A 16,614-nucleotide genomic window follows, 5' to 3' on the forward strand; every position below is an offset into this window, starting at 1 on the left:
AAACAGCTGTTTACTCCCCAGATGTTTGTGTCCTCAAAGAAATTCCATTTTGATTTATGTGAATGTATTGTGCAGGTACTTTCTCTGCTTCGCCCTCATTGCTTGCTTTATCTGAGAACATAATCTGCCTTCTTTTAGCTTGGGGTAGGCCTCAGTTTATGTTTTAAATTAAAACGCTTGAAGACAAAGTGAACTCTGGACAAGCGTGCGGCCTACTTGAAGTCCTGGTGGGCTCGATGATAATCACATTTTCACACTCATCTCGGAGCACATCCGTGGTGTTCTGGTGCCAGCCTGTCCCCTCTGTTTTTGTGGGGGTTTTCCCCACATACAAAAATGGCCGCTTCTGCCTGGAGGGAGTTTTTTATTTTTGCTTTGCAGCTGCACAGGATCTGTATAGAAGTTTTAAACATTTCTCTTTTAGGCAATTTTATAATATTTTAGACGACAGCACGTAAAACACTGTTTGCTTGCGTGCGTGTGCGTGCGTGCGTGTGTAAAAACTGAGATGTTCAGAGGTCTTGCTTCATGGCATTGAGCAGCCCACACAAAACAGGGTCTTTATGTTTTAATTTAAGTGCTGATGTAAACCACAATGTTCAGCAAACATCTATCAGGTCATCGGACTGTATTTTTTTAAAGCTTAAGTATGCGCACATGGGATATATTAAAAACTGACAAGCCGTTTGAACACATGATGTGAAATCACTTAATTAACCTGCTGGATTTGCCAAAAGTTAAAATATTTATACTACTTTGGCACATTACTCTTATCTTCTTAAGTGGCTATTAGTGAGGGTCATGATAATCGATTCAATTGAGCAGAAGTGACATTCTTACTTCGATTTGTCCAAATTCATGTGAGTTTCAGTCTGTTCAGCCTGTTTCTGTGTAGCACCAAGCAGTAGATCTAAACCTGGATGTGCTTCTGGGTTCTGCCTCTAATGAAAACGGATGAGTGTAAAATGCAACCATTGTTTGTAGTTTGCTGCCACCTACTGAGTGAAAAAAGAACTGAAGCTGTAAAAAGCAAACAGACGTTACAACAAAGTCAGTATTCCTAATGATAGGCTTCGTTTTGTTTCAGTTTCAGTTCACTATACAGCTCATCAAACTGTTTTCCCTTTACGTTTTGATATAATAGCTTTTTAGTACTACTGAGACACATATTGTTAATTAATTACTGCCTTTTTCTTCCGTTAGAGTAATATTTTCTTGAGCTGTGTAACTGGATTTGTTCAAACATAGAGCTAGTTTGGATTCACTGACACAGGAGCCATACGCCCTTTCTGCAGTTTCTATGCTTCCTTAGCTCGTTTATGTCGCCATTGTTAATCCTGTCCTGTGCAAACAAAGGCCCAAGCTACACTTGTCTGACTGACAGAAGGTTCAAGAGAAGGACATTTGCCCTCAACTCTTTCCCTGTTGAAATGTTATTCCAAGGAAGTGAGTTTCCTACAGGGTACGGAGGGTTAGTATGTGTTAATGATTTCAGTGTCATGCAGGGGAAAGTAGCATTCAGTGGAAGCTTCTCGGTGATTGTTTTGAATCCAAATATGACCCTTATTTGTGGCGCATGTTAACATACAGTCAGCTCAGGAGTTAGTATCAGTGATGTGGTTGTAAAATGAGTAAATACAACCTCAGATTATCACATATTGCACTACATCTAAGTTTATTTAGCAAAAGTTGAGTCACAATGCAGAAGCAGTATGTGAAAATCTATACTCTTACTGTTTCCATAGGAATTAAAAGGGTAAGAAGCAGTCATTTGCTGCTAATAATTTAATGCAAATGTTAATGCAAGATTTTTTAGGTTAATTAGAAAAATCTAAATTGCCCATAGGCGTGAGTGCAAATGGTTGTCTGTCTCTATGTGTTAGCCCTGCAACAGACTGGCGACCTGTCCAGGGTGTACCCCTCGCCCTATGACAGCTGGGATAGGCTCCAGCACCCGCCGCGACCCTGAAAAGGATAAGCAGAAGTGAATGGATGAACACGATGTTGGGTGAGACTGGGTGGATTTCTGTTTGCTGTTTTGAGAATATGAGGCATAGTTTGAAGAAATGTGTTAAAACAATCGAGACAAACTGTAAAACACTAAAATCTCATTTGTGTTATGATGAAAGTCTTTAATCAAACAGAATTCAAACATCAGAAACATTTCATATGTGGAGTTAAAAATGAATCATTGTTTCAACAATATATTTGTTTTCATAAACAGACAAGAAGACAACAACAATCTGCTCCTCGCATTCAACACATGTCAGTCCATATCCCAGCAAACTAAATCATCTCCATTTACACACATCAAATAGAAACATGAACCACTTGTAATGATTAGAAACTTGATGAATTTCAAATCTGGTTTGGGGAGTCATTCAGTGAGAAACAATGAAATGATTTTCAATGTGAAAAGGTGGAGAGCAGGAACAATGAGAACTAAAAAAGAAACAAAGGGCTTTGGAACCAAGAGGCAGCAGGAGGACAGCTGCAGTTTAACAGCTTCAACTCACTGACAGGAAACAACATGAGAAATATAATCATCCTCAACTCATCTGCTCCACTGACACCTTCAACAGCAACACCTTCACATCATCCCCAGTTTGGATAAATGGAAACATCCTGTGAGCGAAAGTGTGTGTGAAGGTGTGTATGTGTGTGTTAGTATTGGGCCCAGAGAACGACAGCTTTCCTCTGTTCCAGTCCAGATTCACTCTGATCCTCTGGAGCTTCTTCTGAACTGAGAGAGCAGTGAATCCAGCTGATGGTGAGCGTGTTGAGTATTTACCTAAACAGCCCACTACTCCCCAAAACCCAGACTCTGTGTTTCCCTTCCTGTTGATGTGATCAGGGGCTGCACTGATGCTGATGTTGCTGGCACCTTTAAAAACTGTCATTGCTGCCCCAAAAAGCTCATCCGTGGATAAACGATGCTTGACATACAGATTTTTCTGCTATTCCCGGCAGTGGCTGTTCTATCTTGTAAGAATACTCTATTTATAGATATTCCAGCATTATTAGTATGTTTCAATCGGGGAGCAAGTAATCATTAATATTGCTACTACTGTTAATATTGGTTAAGATTTATGTCAATATTTATTAATGTTAAGACCTGGTTTTTTGAGGCTAGCAGATGTTAATGTTAATATTAAACTATAAGGACACGCACTACTATATTATTGTTGATTTCTTTTTTTTCCTTTCTTTTCTTTTTTTTTTCTTTTTGTTTGTTTGGTTTTGGGGTTTTTTGTATGGGTCAATTCATTTTCTTTGTAACATTCATTTTTTACATTATTAAAAAAAGAAGAGAGGAAAAAAAATAAAAACGAAAACATTTTCTATAAAAGTGTTTCACACTCCATTTATTTTTCCTACATGATGAATGTGAATAAAACCTACTCGACAAAGCATTATAGGCCTATCTCTAAGCTCCTATTACTGTCAAAAATTCTGGAAAAAGCAGTTGCAGATCAACTTACTGCTTTTTTAGAAAAACATGACAAATTTCAGTCTGGTTTCCGTAAGTGTCACTCAACAGAAACCGCATTAATTAAGGTCTCTAGTGTTTGCAAGAGGGTCTGCAGAGGAGAGACACTGCATGGTGAAACAACCTTAAACTTAAACTTCTTTCTTTGTCTCTATAAAATGCTAGTGTACAAGCATCTGATTGTGTATTAGAGAAACATTTGGCTCAAAGACACTCAGTAATCTCCTATTACAGCTACGCTAGGAAATCACACACTAACCGGCAGGTCCGGGTGATGGCGAGGGCAAACAGAAAAACTGGGACTGGGACAATCGCCCAACAACCGTGTGAGATTGAACCTCCACCTCTTCTGACTTCAAGGTTTGGGGATGAAGGAACGCAGCTGTTTGGACTGAGTGTACTGAAACAAACAATAAATGATATACAGACAGGGATGTCATACATGCATCTTACATGCAGTGTATAATGAATAACGCCATAATGAATAATGAAGTTACATGTAAAATTATTAGACTGATAGAAAAGTATTATACAAAGATTTTCCATGATTGAATTCTTTTGAAAAAAGAAACAAAGAAAACAAATCATCATCCTTGAGAGTGAGAGGAAGATCATGCATCTAGGCCAGACAATGTGGTACACATGTACATATTTTAATAAATAACCATCAGATCCTAAAACATAAAAATATTTGCATATGTGAGAAAGAGATGCCAGAAAATCTTTTTTTTCCCATGCCATGACACTGACCGTGGATTCTGGCGAAGCTCTTAATGATGATGGCGCATCCTTCCAGGTGTCGCGGCTCTTGGGCAGCGTGCTCTCTGCTGGATCCCTCTCCATAGTTCTCGTCACCAACTACCACCCAGCTCGCTCCGTTAGCCTGTAACGTAAAAGGAATATCTGAGGAACATTTTTAACTGCATCTGCTCTTAAAGCCCTGAGCCGAAAATGGAGAAATAGTCTGTTAGAAAAAGATGAAACATCAAAAGGAAGGTGTGCAAATTCAATCAATCTTAACCTGACGCGGTCTCGCATCACATTTACCTTGTAGTAGCGAGCCACATCTGACACCCCACCATACTCTCCCGTCAGCTGGTTCTTGATCTTGTTGACGGCGGCGTTCTCGATGTTGACCGCACCGATCAGCAGATTGTTGGAGATGTTGTTCAGGTGGCCGCGAAATTTCAGCTAGGGCCTGAAGTTAACAGTTAAGTTTTCAGTCAAAATGGAGCTTATGAGATATTCTACCAGGTTTACAAGGATCACTTCATTGTGATAGTTTGGACTGTCATGTCCTCTAGGTCTTTTCCATTCCACTTGTTGAATGGCTCCAGCAGCTGCAGGCGCTTAGTGGAAGGATTTACATCTACCTGAACATTATCAAATAAGGGAGAGAAATAAAGGCTCTATGTATTTACAAAATATAGTGAGTCAAACAGGATTTGTCAGATCTTCGTAGACTGGGTTCTGTATCTGAAAAGAGTTATCACCTTGACTGAGCTGCTCTCAGCAGGGGGGTGCTGGTAGGTGTCCTGGTCTGGGTCAAAGTCTCTGGAGGAGCGCTAGTGGGGGGCTCCAGCTTGAACTTCTCCCCATTGGAGCAGTCAGGTAGTCATTTTCAGGGTTGAAGCTGAGGGTCTCGGCGAGGGCCAGGGCAGTGACTATCTACATAAAGTAACACAATGGGTCGACAGGTATAAGTGACATTTTTTAAGGTCACAAATATTCAGAGAAAGCCCATGTGTGGTCCCTGTAACTTCTTTCCTCAGGAGAAGTGACAAAAGTATTAGTGGCTGGGTTAGCATCGTTCCTGGCAGTGAGGTTCCTGTTGAAAGTTAATACAGTATTTTGTTACATTTCATTCTACACTGACCGGCCACTTTGTAAGGTGCACTTGTCTAACTCTTATTATTATTATTTAATGATGTATTTGCCATGGTCCTGGGTCATTTTGAGCCAGCGTTTTGTGTTAATTCTGATTTTGTATTTGTTTTTAGGGTTGGTTTTGGTGTTTAGTGTTTTATCATCCCTACCTGTGTCTTTCCTCTGTGCTCTGTTCGTCTCCCCGGGTTTTGTGTTGTAAAACAGTCTGTGAGTTTCCTGTTTTACTTTGTAGGTCTGTGTCTCGTTATGCTCTGAGCCTGGTTCTGTCGGAGGTTTCTTCCTGTTAAAAGGGAATTTTTCCTTCCCACTGTCATCAAAGTGCTTGCTTATAGGGGGTCATATGATTGTTGGGTTTTTCTCTGTATGTATTATTGTAGGGTCTGCCTTACAATATAAAGCGCCTTGAGGCGACTGTTGTTGTGATTTGGCACTGTATAAATAAAATTGAATTGAATTGAACTTTTACGTTTTTCTCAATCACTTTGGCACACTCCTCACAGCAGAAAAGTCAATCTCACCGCACAGATTCACTTGTGCAAAAGACACAACAACAATCAAAGCCTTTTTCACATTTGGCAAAACATGAGTAGTCAGTCAATGATTCAATTCTGTGATGAATGAATAGAAACTTTTCAGCACCCTTTAAAGACTCATTGAGTCATCAAAATATTTAGTGTTTTTCTCAAAAACTTACTGACTTGGGAAAGAGTTCCTGAAAAAACGAAGACCTGATGTAGAGTAAAAAGTGTTCAGACACAAAAATGAAATGTAAAGTATTATTTTGGAAACAAAATACAAAACAAAATTACCTTAATGGAGAAAGCAAAATGATACCTGTGAAACTATACGTGTCAGAAAACAGACAAAGAAAATGCATACAGTCTGAGACCATAGCACCATCTACTGTATAGTTCGGTATAGTCACGCTGTACAATCAGCACCTATTTTATTAGGCACAGCCTGTTCCACTGCTCGCTACAGTAATGCAAATATTAAATTAGCCAATCATGAGTCAGAAACTCAAAGCATTACAGGATACAGACATTGTCAAAAATAATAAACCTCTGACAGCATGTTACTGTATTTACTCTTTCGTCCATATTTGAAAAAAGTTTGAAGTAATTTGATTTAAAACACAAATGCAATGCTGGACACTATTCAGCAAGGTGGGTGGTTAAGAGTGAAAACAGAAGGTAGCACCCCCCTCCCAATATCTGAGGGTGCGGGCACAGCTGCTACTTCATACATCAGTTTTATGGTGTCAACAATCCAGAGAGGATGCTGTTGTTTGGAGAGCGTTTCCCTTGTTCTATCCAAGGAGCTGCTCTGTGCGCCTGAAGCTCTGTATTGCCGTTATGTGCAGCCACAGTGATCCAACCGGCAAATGAGCCCTTTTGTCCCACTCTGATTGAAATGGATGCTCTATGGGCTCATTTCCTGACAAGGCCTTGGGGAAAACAACTTTTGTCCGCATACGGCTGACAAAGACGATACACACCTCATTCACCAGCTTATTATCCATAACTGCTAAAAGAAAAGCACTATGCTTGGACCTCTCTCTCTGGGGCATTCCTGTCCTGGTCTCAAAGGGTGACTTTTCTAAGACTTGCTAAACCAATGGGAGGCCACATGTTGCAGCACGCCTCACGCTGAGCCTCATACAATCTGTGTCACCAAGAAATGTGCATTGACTAACTTGTCATCAGTTTGGTAATAATATACAAATACAGCTATCACATGAACCTTTAGTGTTGAAGTTGCTCGGCTGGCTTCAACAGGGTTCCCTCAAATGCCACAGTGTGTCATGCAAAAGGGAAGAGACTTTCCCTGTGCCATGAAGAGAATCAAACTCAACACCTCTGATTCAGCATCCTTGCTCAAGTCCTTGCATTTTACAGGGTATTAAAATCAGTCAGTAACAGCTGTGATACTTTTCCAGCCAGCTAGTACAAAAAGTCCATTCTTCTCTGGGTCTCCATTCAGCAGACAGAGAAGAGTCGAAAACCAGATCACTCACTGCCACTTGTGCTCCTTTAAGGCAGCAAACTCGCTATATTCTATTCATTATACCAATTAATAACACCAGTGGTAAACAAAAACACTACTTTAAAACAACTCAGTGCAAATAGGCATGCATGTTCATTTTCTTTCAACTCACAACAACAACTCAACTTCCAAACCAAAACACCAACACAAAGGAGTGTGAGTTTAGACAGCAGCAGTTAGCTAATCACATAGAACTGTAATCTTTGACATTTGTTTACCAAGTGAACAGCTTTAACATTTAAGCAGCTGCAACTGTTAGTGCAAACACTGTGTATTTATAAGGAAAGAGCTTCAGGTCTCCAGATCTACTAGCTAACAAAAGACACATTACGCTTTCACCTGCTTCTCTGCTTCAACAGCAACAATGTTCCTCTTACGTCAGAGGCACAGCTACAGCAAGTGTAGAGCTAAGCAGCCTCACCAGCGTAACCAGTGTTGCTCTTTTAGCTTTGAATTTTTTAACTTAAATACATTAACAACTTGTGTAATAATTCTAACAAAAGGTTTCTACTTTTATCTGTTTGTAACCCTGGGCTACACAACATCCATAAACAACATGTATCCATTCAATATCAATCCAACCAACAAACCTGCATTAACCCAACCATCCATAAAGCCAGCAACCATCCCGCCAACATGCATCAACCCAAAACTCCAACCAGACAGCATGCATCATAGTAAGACTAGGTGGACTGCTGTGGATTCATTTGGATCTTACTCTGCACAGCTGCAGAACACTGTTGATGCAGCTCTCGTCCTTTTCCACCTTATTCCTGAAAAGGCTTGTTTGTTTCTTGTCAGCAGGGTCGATGTCCTTGGGCCACCCCCCCCTCCACTTGGTTTACTCCACAGCTTCTTGTCTCGTGAAGTTTTGTGTTCACCTGAAAACAACAAGTAGCACCTGAGATTCACACAGACAGGCAATTCACACAGTGCACTGTTAATCAGGAGGTAGAGCAGGTCACTAATCAGAAGGTTGGTGGTTCAGTCCTTGGCTGCATCCCTTGGGCAAGATACTGAACCCTGAATTGCTTTCTGATGCATTCATCAGAGTGTGATAAAAAAAAAAAAAAACACAGAAAAGTTGCTTTTATGAATGGGTGAATGAGGCATGTTCTGTATATAAGAACCAGTCTCTTTACTATGTACAGGGAGTGCAGAATTATTAGGCAAATGAGTATTTTGTCCATATCATCCTCTTCATGCATGTTGTCTTACTCCAAGCTGTATAGGCTCGAAAGCCTACTACCAATTAAGCATATTAGGTGATGTGCATCGCTGTAATGAGAAGGGGTGTGGTCTAATGACATCAACACCTTATATCAGGTGTGCATAATTATTAGGCAACTTCCTTTCCTTTGGCAAAATGGGTCAAAAGAAGGACTTGACAGGCTCAGAAAAGTCAAAAATAGTGAGATATCTTGCAGAGGGATGCAGCAGTCTCAAAATTGCAAAGCTTCTGAAGCGTGATCATCGAACAATCAAGCGTTTCATTCAAAGTAGTCAACAGGGTCGCAAGAAGCGTGTGGAAAAACCAAGGCGCAAAATAACTGCCCATGAACTGAGAAAAGTCAAGCGTGCAGCTGCCAAGATGCCACTTGCCACCAGTTTGGCCATATTTCAGAGCTGCAACATCACTGGAGTGCCCAAAAGCACAAGGTGTGCAATACTCAGAGACATGGCCAAGGTAAGAAAGGCTGAAAGACGACCACCACTGAACAAGACACACAAGCTGAAACGTCAAGACTGGGCCAAGAAATATCTCAAGACTGATTTTTCTAAGGTTTTATGGACTGATGAAATGAGAGTGAGTCTTGATGGGCCAGATGGATGGGCCCGTGGCTGGATTGGTAAAGGGCAGAGAGCTCCAGTCCGACTCAGACGCCAGCAAGGTGGAGTACTGGTTTGGGCTGGTATCATCAAAGATGAGCTTGTGGGGCCTTTTCGGGTTGAGGATGGAGTCAAGCTCAACTCCCAGTCCTACTGCCAGTTTCTGGAAGACACCTTCTTCAAGCAGTGGTACAGGAAGAAGTCTGCATCCTTCAAGAAAAACATGATTTTCATGCAGGACAATGCTCCATCACACACGTCCAAGTACTCCACAGCGTGGCTGGCAAGAAAGGGTATAAAAGAAGAAAAACTAATGACATGGCCTCCTTGTTCACCTGATCTGAACCCCATTGAGAACCTGTGGTCCATCATCAAATGTGAGATTTACAAGGAGGGAAAACAGTACACCTCTCTGAACAGTGTCTGGGAGGCTGTGGTTGCTGCTGCACGCAATGTTGATGGTGAACAGATCAAAACACTGACAGAATCCATGGATGGCAGGCTTTTGAGTGTCCTTGCAAAGAAAGGTGGCTATATTGGTCGCTGATTTGTTTTTGTTTTGTTTTTGAATGTCAGAAATGTATATTTGTGAATGTGGAGATGTTATATTGGTTTCACTGGTAAAAATAAATAATTGAAATGGGTATATATGTTTTTTGTTAAGTTGCCTAATAATTATGCACAGTAATAGTCACCTGCACACACAGATATCCCCCTAAAATAGCTAAAACTAAAAACTACTTCCAAAAACATTCAGCTTTGATATTAATGAGTTTTTTGGGTTCATTGAGAACATGGTTGTTGTTCAATAATAAAATTATTCCTCAAAAATACAACTTGCCTAATAATTCTGCACTCCCTATATGTAATTTCAACCCTTTTGGCAATCCAGTTCAAGCTGTGTGTAGGTGATCAGTTGCTGCAGGAGCGTCACACTCATTTTAGTTCATGGACTGCTTCTAGCTTGATTTATCCTAGCCCAATACTAATAAGATAATAATAATGAATACTGTATTGATCCCCGAGGGAAAATCCCTCTCTGCATTTAACCCATTCACTCAGAGAAGGAGTGGGAAGCCACTGGGCACCCAAAGAGCAGTGCGTAGAGACAGCACCTTGCTCAGGGGTACCTCGGGGGAGCTGTTCAGTGGATTCAAACCCCCAACCTTCCAATCATAGGGCCACCACTGTACCTACTGAGCTATCCCTGCCCATAACTCTAGAGTATTCACATTTCTCTGTGTAAAAGCGGCTGATCTGACAGTGTCCACAACTCATAAATAATTTCTAAAACTCAGCAATAGCCTGAGATGTCTTCAGAAAAATAAAACATCTCCATTTCTACAAACTACAAAGAAACGCTGCAGTAAAAATTAGAGAAAACCATCAGCATGGCTCCTCAGGCTCACAGTCTATGATGGGGCAGGCAATTAATTCTCCCAAGGGCCCACATAAGAAACTGGGAAGTTCTGGCAGATCACGGTCACATATTCTAGTCTTGTATCTCTATTCAAACTTTTTGGAATGAAGTTTAAGTAATAAGTTACTTAAGTGGCAGGTAATTTCAGACTGACATAAGTCATTTCAGTCTGCATGCATCAAGACCCTTCAGATTCATACAATTTTGTTTTTAACGTTTTCTGTAATAATTATTTTATTATTTGATTTTGATAATTTAGTTGATAATTATCCCATGATCTCTTGGGAGTGAGGCTCACCTCGTGCTCTGACATCTCCACACCTGTCTGTGTGGCCAGGTCCCGGTGGCTCTTCTGGCTGAAATTGAGGGCCAGGCTTGGGTCCGGGTGGATGTCCACCAGCAGCTCAGCAGGCGAATCCGAAAACTGACACTGACGGCCAAACTCGCAGCGGTGCTTGGAGTAAGCATAAGTGTTTTCCATGCTGCCATGAAAACACAGAAGAGCCTGCTCTGTACTTGATTCTCTTAAGTACAGAGGTGGGAAGTGACGAAATACAAATATTTTGTTACTGCTACATTATGTGGTGTGAAATTGTGCCTATAAATCAATTTCCAGTAGACAAAAACCTGTTGATGAAAGTCAGAGAAAGTGGTTGGCAATCTATGAGATTCAAAGTCAAAGCGTACTTTAAAGTCTATTCCTCCAGAATTTAAAAATATTACATGAGGCATAATGAACCAGAATGACTGTTTGCTATATGGAAAGGACTTTACCCATTTAAGCTTTAAAACACCATGACACCAAAATAACTTGTTAGTTGTATAAAATGCTTTGAGTGCTCAGATACAGTAAAAAACAAAAAGCGCTATATGAGAACCAGACAATTTACCATAGATAAGCCCAGACAAACAGCACATCCTTGTCTTATCCCCTTTTTGATTTCAAATATCGGACATGCTCCATGACCTAAAGCTACTGAGCTGTTGATACTGTTATATAGCATCCCAATTACCTGGTTTTAAGGAACGTGTGAATAAATCACTGTCGTCAAGCAGATGAGAGGCTTTTTATTAATCTGTACGGATCAGGTAATACCGCTCTTCTTCTCGGCTTCTGTCCCCACACACCTAACTTCCTTTCAGAATTCCTCCACCAATCACAGGGCAGGGAACAGAACGCTACCAGGTGCTACTCCGTACATGAATAGGTGTATTTTTTTTCCATTACTGTCTTTGTTTGCCATATCTGTGCATCCTTCAAGTTTCCAAAAGCAGCTGTTAGATCAGCTTAGTACAATTCAATATGAGTCCTTAACTACTGCACTGCTGGTTCACAGAATGCAGGTGGTCGCCCTCTGGTGGACTATGTGAGAGCTGCATCTTGTAATTAGATTAACAAGAAAGACGCAAAGGAATAAAGCCATGAGGTTTAAAATGTTGATGTTAATCTTCCTTTTCTGACTTGTTTTTGATCCTGAACTTATATCTCATCTTAGCTGAAAAGAACTAAAATGGACCAGTGCCTGTGACATGCAAGAAGTAAAGCTGTTACTGGAGAATCATCCTTAACAAGCAAATCATCAGTGGAACAAAAAGAAAACAGAGAAGCAAATCCTTCATCTTTATCTGCTGTGATGATCAATATCTGAGCTACACAAACATAACAGCCACACAAGTAGGATGTGTTTTTTTTTTTGGTGGTGGTGGGGGGGGTTATTATTATTTAAAATTCACTCTGAATCCCCTGCGTGCTCTCCCTGCTGTCCTCCCCCTGCCGTCCTCCCTTCATGTTCAGGTTTGCTACTCTTTGGTTTAGTTTCTCCCAGTTTAGTTCATCCATAGTTCTGTTTTGCCATCCCCACTTTATGTTTGGTATTCTTAATAAATCACCCTCACATCTGAATAAGTGCTGCATTTGAGTCCTCCTTCCACACATCACACGGCTGCTGCCCCAGTCGTGACAGTATCAAAATTATGAATGAACACATATGGAATTATGTAGTAAACAAAAAAATGTGAAATAACTCTAAACATGTTTTATATTTTAAGTTCATTAAAATAGCTCCCGTTCGCTTTGATTACTCCTTTGCACATTCTCTCAATGAGCTTCATGTTGTCACCTGAAATGGCTTTCCAACAGTCATAAAGGAGATCCAGAGATGCTGAGCACTAGTTGGCCCTTTTGCCTTCACTCTGCAGTCCATCTCTTCTAGACAGGTGGTTCTTCTTCAGTGTCCTCAAGAAAAAGAGGTGCTGATGACTCAACCAGAGGAAGACAAGAAAAACAGGACAGGAGAGAAAGAAGAGAGGTTAGATTTAAAGGTAAGTGGAATTTGATAAACTGTCAATTTAAAGCTTACATGTAAGTCCTCATGTTCTTAAGCCAGACATTGGATCTGTACATGTGACAATGTTTTTTGTAATATATTTTGAAACGGGCTGTAAAACAAACTGATGTAGAATAAATGTGCTATTTAAAGACTGCATGAAAATCCTCTGCACATTAGTGCAGGATAAACGGATTAGTTTGCTCAAGTTAGTTGTTCAATTCAATTTTATTTATACAGCGCCCACTCACAACAACGGCTGCCTCAAGTCGCTTTATATTATAAGGTGGACCCTACAATAATACATATACAGAAAAACATATAGACAGTGGAAAGGAAAAACTCCCTTTTAACAGGAAGAAACCACCGGAAGAACGAGGCTCAGGGAGGGGCAGCGATCTGCTGCGACCGGTTGGGGTGAGAGAAGGAAGACAGGACAAAAGACATGCTGTGAAAGAGAGCCAGAGATTAATAACAAGTGCGGTCTCGATCAAAAGTTTAAGACCACTTGAAAAATGGTAAAATAATAATAATAAATCATATTTTGCATGGTTGGAACTTAACAAGGTTGCAAGTAGAGCTTCAACATGCAACTAGAAGAATTGGGAGTGAGACAAAACATTGTTTTGAACGTGCAATTTAACAGCGCTTAAACTGAAACAGACTGTTTTAAACCTAAGGTTGTCGAATAACTTTGAACTGTATCTCTTCTTAACTGTATAATGAAGCCTTTTTCTACAACCTTATGTCTCTGAAATATATTCTGTTTCCCTTGGACTAGCTGGCGCTTGGAGGCAGGGCAAGACATTGCATGTCTCTGCAGCTTTCAGCGCCAAAACCAAGGTGGGCATGAATCACTTCGAGCCGGCTCCAGCATTATGAGAAGTTGCATAAGAATACGGCTCATTTCTGCACAACTACAAGGCTGCAGTGGAAAAAGTCCAGCGCTGCCCCCTGCTGGATGATCCACAGCTGCCCTCAGGAGCTCTGATAGACTGAGCCAAACACCTGGGCAACCTGACTGTTGCGGCTCCTCCAACCTATGGCCGCGGCAGGCTAAACATGAGGACACAGATGACGCGCAACAATAAACGCATAAAATACACTTCTGTACCATTTGCTCCTTTTATTCCACATGCAACTGTCCAATATATAAATCAGCACATGGGATTAACTATTAAACAAATGCACAGATTGCACAAACAAATAACTGCAACTCACCAATAACTGCACTAATTACAATGCCAACTTACAATTTGGCCTATGGCATCAATTAGTGCACAGATATACAAAAACCATCAAGTTACAGTCAAAATACATCAAAATCATTCAAGCTGCGCTCAACAGAAAGTTTTGCCTCATGCTCACCCTACCTTTCTGCTCATCAACATCAGGTGCCATGAACAGGTGAGTGCAACCACATTTATCATCTACCACACCCATGAGACACGCCCCACACCCGTGCACCAATACAGTGAGTCCATTTAAACCAACCCACTTAGTCAAAAAGGAACAACTCATATGGCTCCTACACTGACCTTCAACATCTGGAACAACATGAAGGACATGGTCTCCTACACTCCTCTCATTCTGGGCCCAAACACTGCTCATCCAGACCTTATCCTGTCTGAAGATCTGAACAGTGAGAGAAGGAGCGAGGCAGCGGCTTCCTGATAGAAACCAACAGCCTCTTTCCTTGTTTTCTACAGTCATTGACTGCAGTGCAGAACAGTGGGTGGACACGCATAGTCATACTCACAGCGAGATGTGTCACTCTTCCAAACATTTTTTTCTCGGTAGTAGAATTGTCGTGCTCTCTCTATACTGATAGTGAACAAACATGCTTGCAACAAGATGAAACTTTTTATGCTCTCTGGTTTGATAGTCACAGTTTAATGACTGAATTAGCGCCTATCTGACCCGAGCGGATTGACGGACGCAGAAAGTAAAATTCAGACTGGATATAAACATCTTGATCTTCACTTACACATGCACTCTTTGACAGCAAAGGGACAGCAAAGGGGCGAAGGGGCAACAATTACTGGTATATAAAGCTCACCTCAGTCATTACTGTACAGTTGCATCAAAAATATGAAAACTCCGGAGTTATTTCTGCCTTTTCCTTGTCACGGCCTCTACGAAAGGACATGAAAATGGTAAGAGACTAATCCTCAGTAGCCTAACTGCATTCAAATTTACTGATCGGAGAAATGTATACAGTGCTGTAAATCTAAATGTTACGAATGTGAAATTGAAACTTTATAAATCCAGAATATAAAAGACAATAATAATACGGGGGATCTGGATTATACAGACTATTAGATACGACTGTTAAAGTGAGACCTACATTGCCAGAAAGAGGAAGTTTATGATCTTCCACCGTAGTTCTTTTTTGCACCTACGGGTGGTGGTATTTCTGTGGACCAAAACGAAGTAAAGTCTGTACTACTTAAATTCACTCACGGTTTAACATTTCTTTTCAAGAACAACGAAAACTGTAAGTCAGAAGAAGCAGCATAGGTAAGAACAAACTATAACAGCTACTCAGCCACAACTTTAAATATGTTTGATTTTATGGTTTCCCAAATTTCTTAGTTTTAGGGAGAAAAGAGAGGACAGTGGCTCTTATTAGTGGTTCTTATTAATGATTCTTCTTCTTATTATTAGTATTATCATTATTAGTTGTTGTAGTATTGGTAGTAGTAATAACAGAAGTATATACAACTGGAGAATTTAACTGTGAATGAATGAGTTTACTGTATCAGTCCTGTGTATTTCCACTATAGAAAAATCCTTTCTGTTAGAGGAAGGATTAAATGCATCCCTTGGCCAGCGGAAACAAACAAACAAACAAACAAACAATGAACAGAGGTGTCATTGAGAATAAGGAAAACGAAGGTTAACTGCAGAATGTGTATTAAAATATGGCAGCCCCAGTGTCATTATCAACTTTTATACTTTAAAAGTTAAGCTACTTATTTCCCCCTTTTCCTCACTGTGTTTGGTTATTACATGACCTACAGCTGTGGACAGATGTTTACATCCATCATGCGCATGAATGTCAGGGTCATTTTTGGAGTTTTAATGATTTCTCTGAACTGAACTTTTCTTAGGGAGGAAGAGCATACATCTTTAATGATTTCTGATTATTTCTGATTTTCTTGAATCCACGTGCACATGCTCATACATATCCCCACCATGATACATCAACCTGTCATCCTATGCTACCTCCATCAACCTTCTCTTACCACTGTGGTCACTCTCTACCACTTCATCAAACGTACTCCACAATTCATCTTTCTCCTCCAGCTGATATCCAACCTGGGAAGTGTGCATGCTGACAGCCAGCGTTTTAGGTCTTTGTCAGAGGTGAGATATTTAAAATATGAGCTATTGGTGGACACTTTGTGCACACCACCGGTGACAACATAGTGGAGTCTGTGCAGGCACGTATAGAGGGGGTGGAGGGGGCTTGAGCACCTTCCTGTTTTCCTCTTGGATCCCCCAAGCGCCCTTTTTTTTTCTAAATAAAAGCATCTGGCACATGATGCGGCAGAGCGTGCTGGTTACAAGCCGGGAGCGAGCTGGAAAAAAGCACACGCATTTTTGAGAAG

General features: G+C 40.7%; 1 protein-coding gene across 6 annotated transcripts; it reads right to left on the bottom strand.

Annotated features, from left to right (window-relative positions):
- Positions 1-1,925: 1,925 nt before the first annotated feature.
- On the bottom strand, positions 1,926-14,692 carry LOC146388893 (dynein axonemal intermediate chain 2-like). Of its 6 annotated transcripts, none has more exons than XR_014800102.1 (7): positions 14,539-14,692; positions 12,794-12,926; positions 10,972-11,155; positions 8,142-8,304; positions 4,538-5,158; positions 4,241-4,373; positions 1,926-3,890 (listed from the first exon to the last, which is right to left on the bottom strand). XR_014800102.1 is itself a non-coding variant. In XM_084926462.1 (3 exons), exons 2-3 carry the CDS (start codon positions 11,152-11,154, stop codon positions 8,221-8,223), a joined length of 267 nt encoding a protein of 88 aa, XP_084782588.1. In that variant the 5' UTR covers position 11,155; positions 12,794-14,692; the 3' UTR covers positions 5,449-8,220. The 6 variants fall into 6 exon arrangements, 1 of the variants encoding a protein (XP_084782588.1); XR_014800101.1 differs by having other exon boundaries at positions 12,794-13,448; XR_014800100.1 differs by having other exon boundaries at positions 4,538-4,688; positions 4,984-5,158; positions 12,794-14,692.
- Positions 14,693-16,614: the final 1,922 nt, after the last annotated feature.

Source organism: Perissodus microlepis, chromosome 4, assembly GCF_051167445.1.
Source record: "Perissodus microlepis isolate ML-2025 ecotype Zambia chromosome 4, ASM5116744v1, whole genome shotgun sequence".
In the NCBI taxonomy this organism is placed as follows: domain Eukaryota; kingdom Metazoa; phylum Chordata; class Actinopteri; order Cichliformes; family Cichlidae; genus Perissodus; species Perissodus microlepis.

Excerpts from the sequence above, each read along its gene's own strand:
- LOC146388893 (XM_084926462.1), bottom strand. The coding sequence starts at position 11,154 with ATGGAAAACACTTATGCTTACTCCAAGCACCGCTGCGAGTTTGGCCGT. Across the intron at positions 8,305-10,971 it reads TGGAGATGTCAGAGCACGAG|GTGAACACAAAACTTCACGA; the intron begins GTGAGCCTCACT and ends TGTTGTTTTCAG.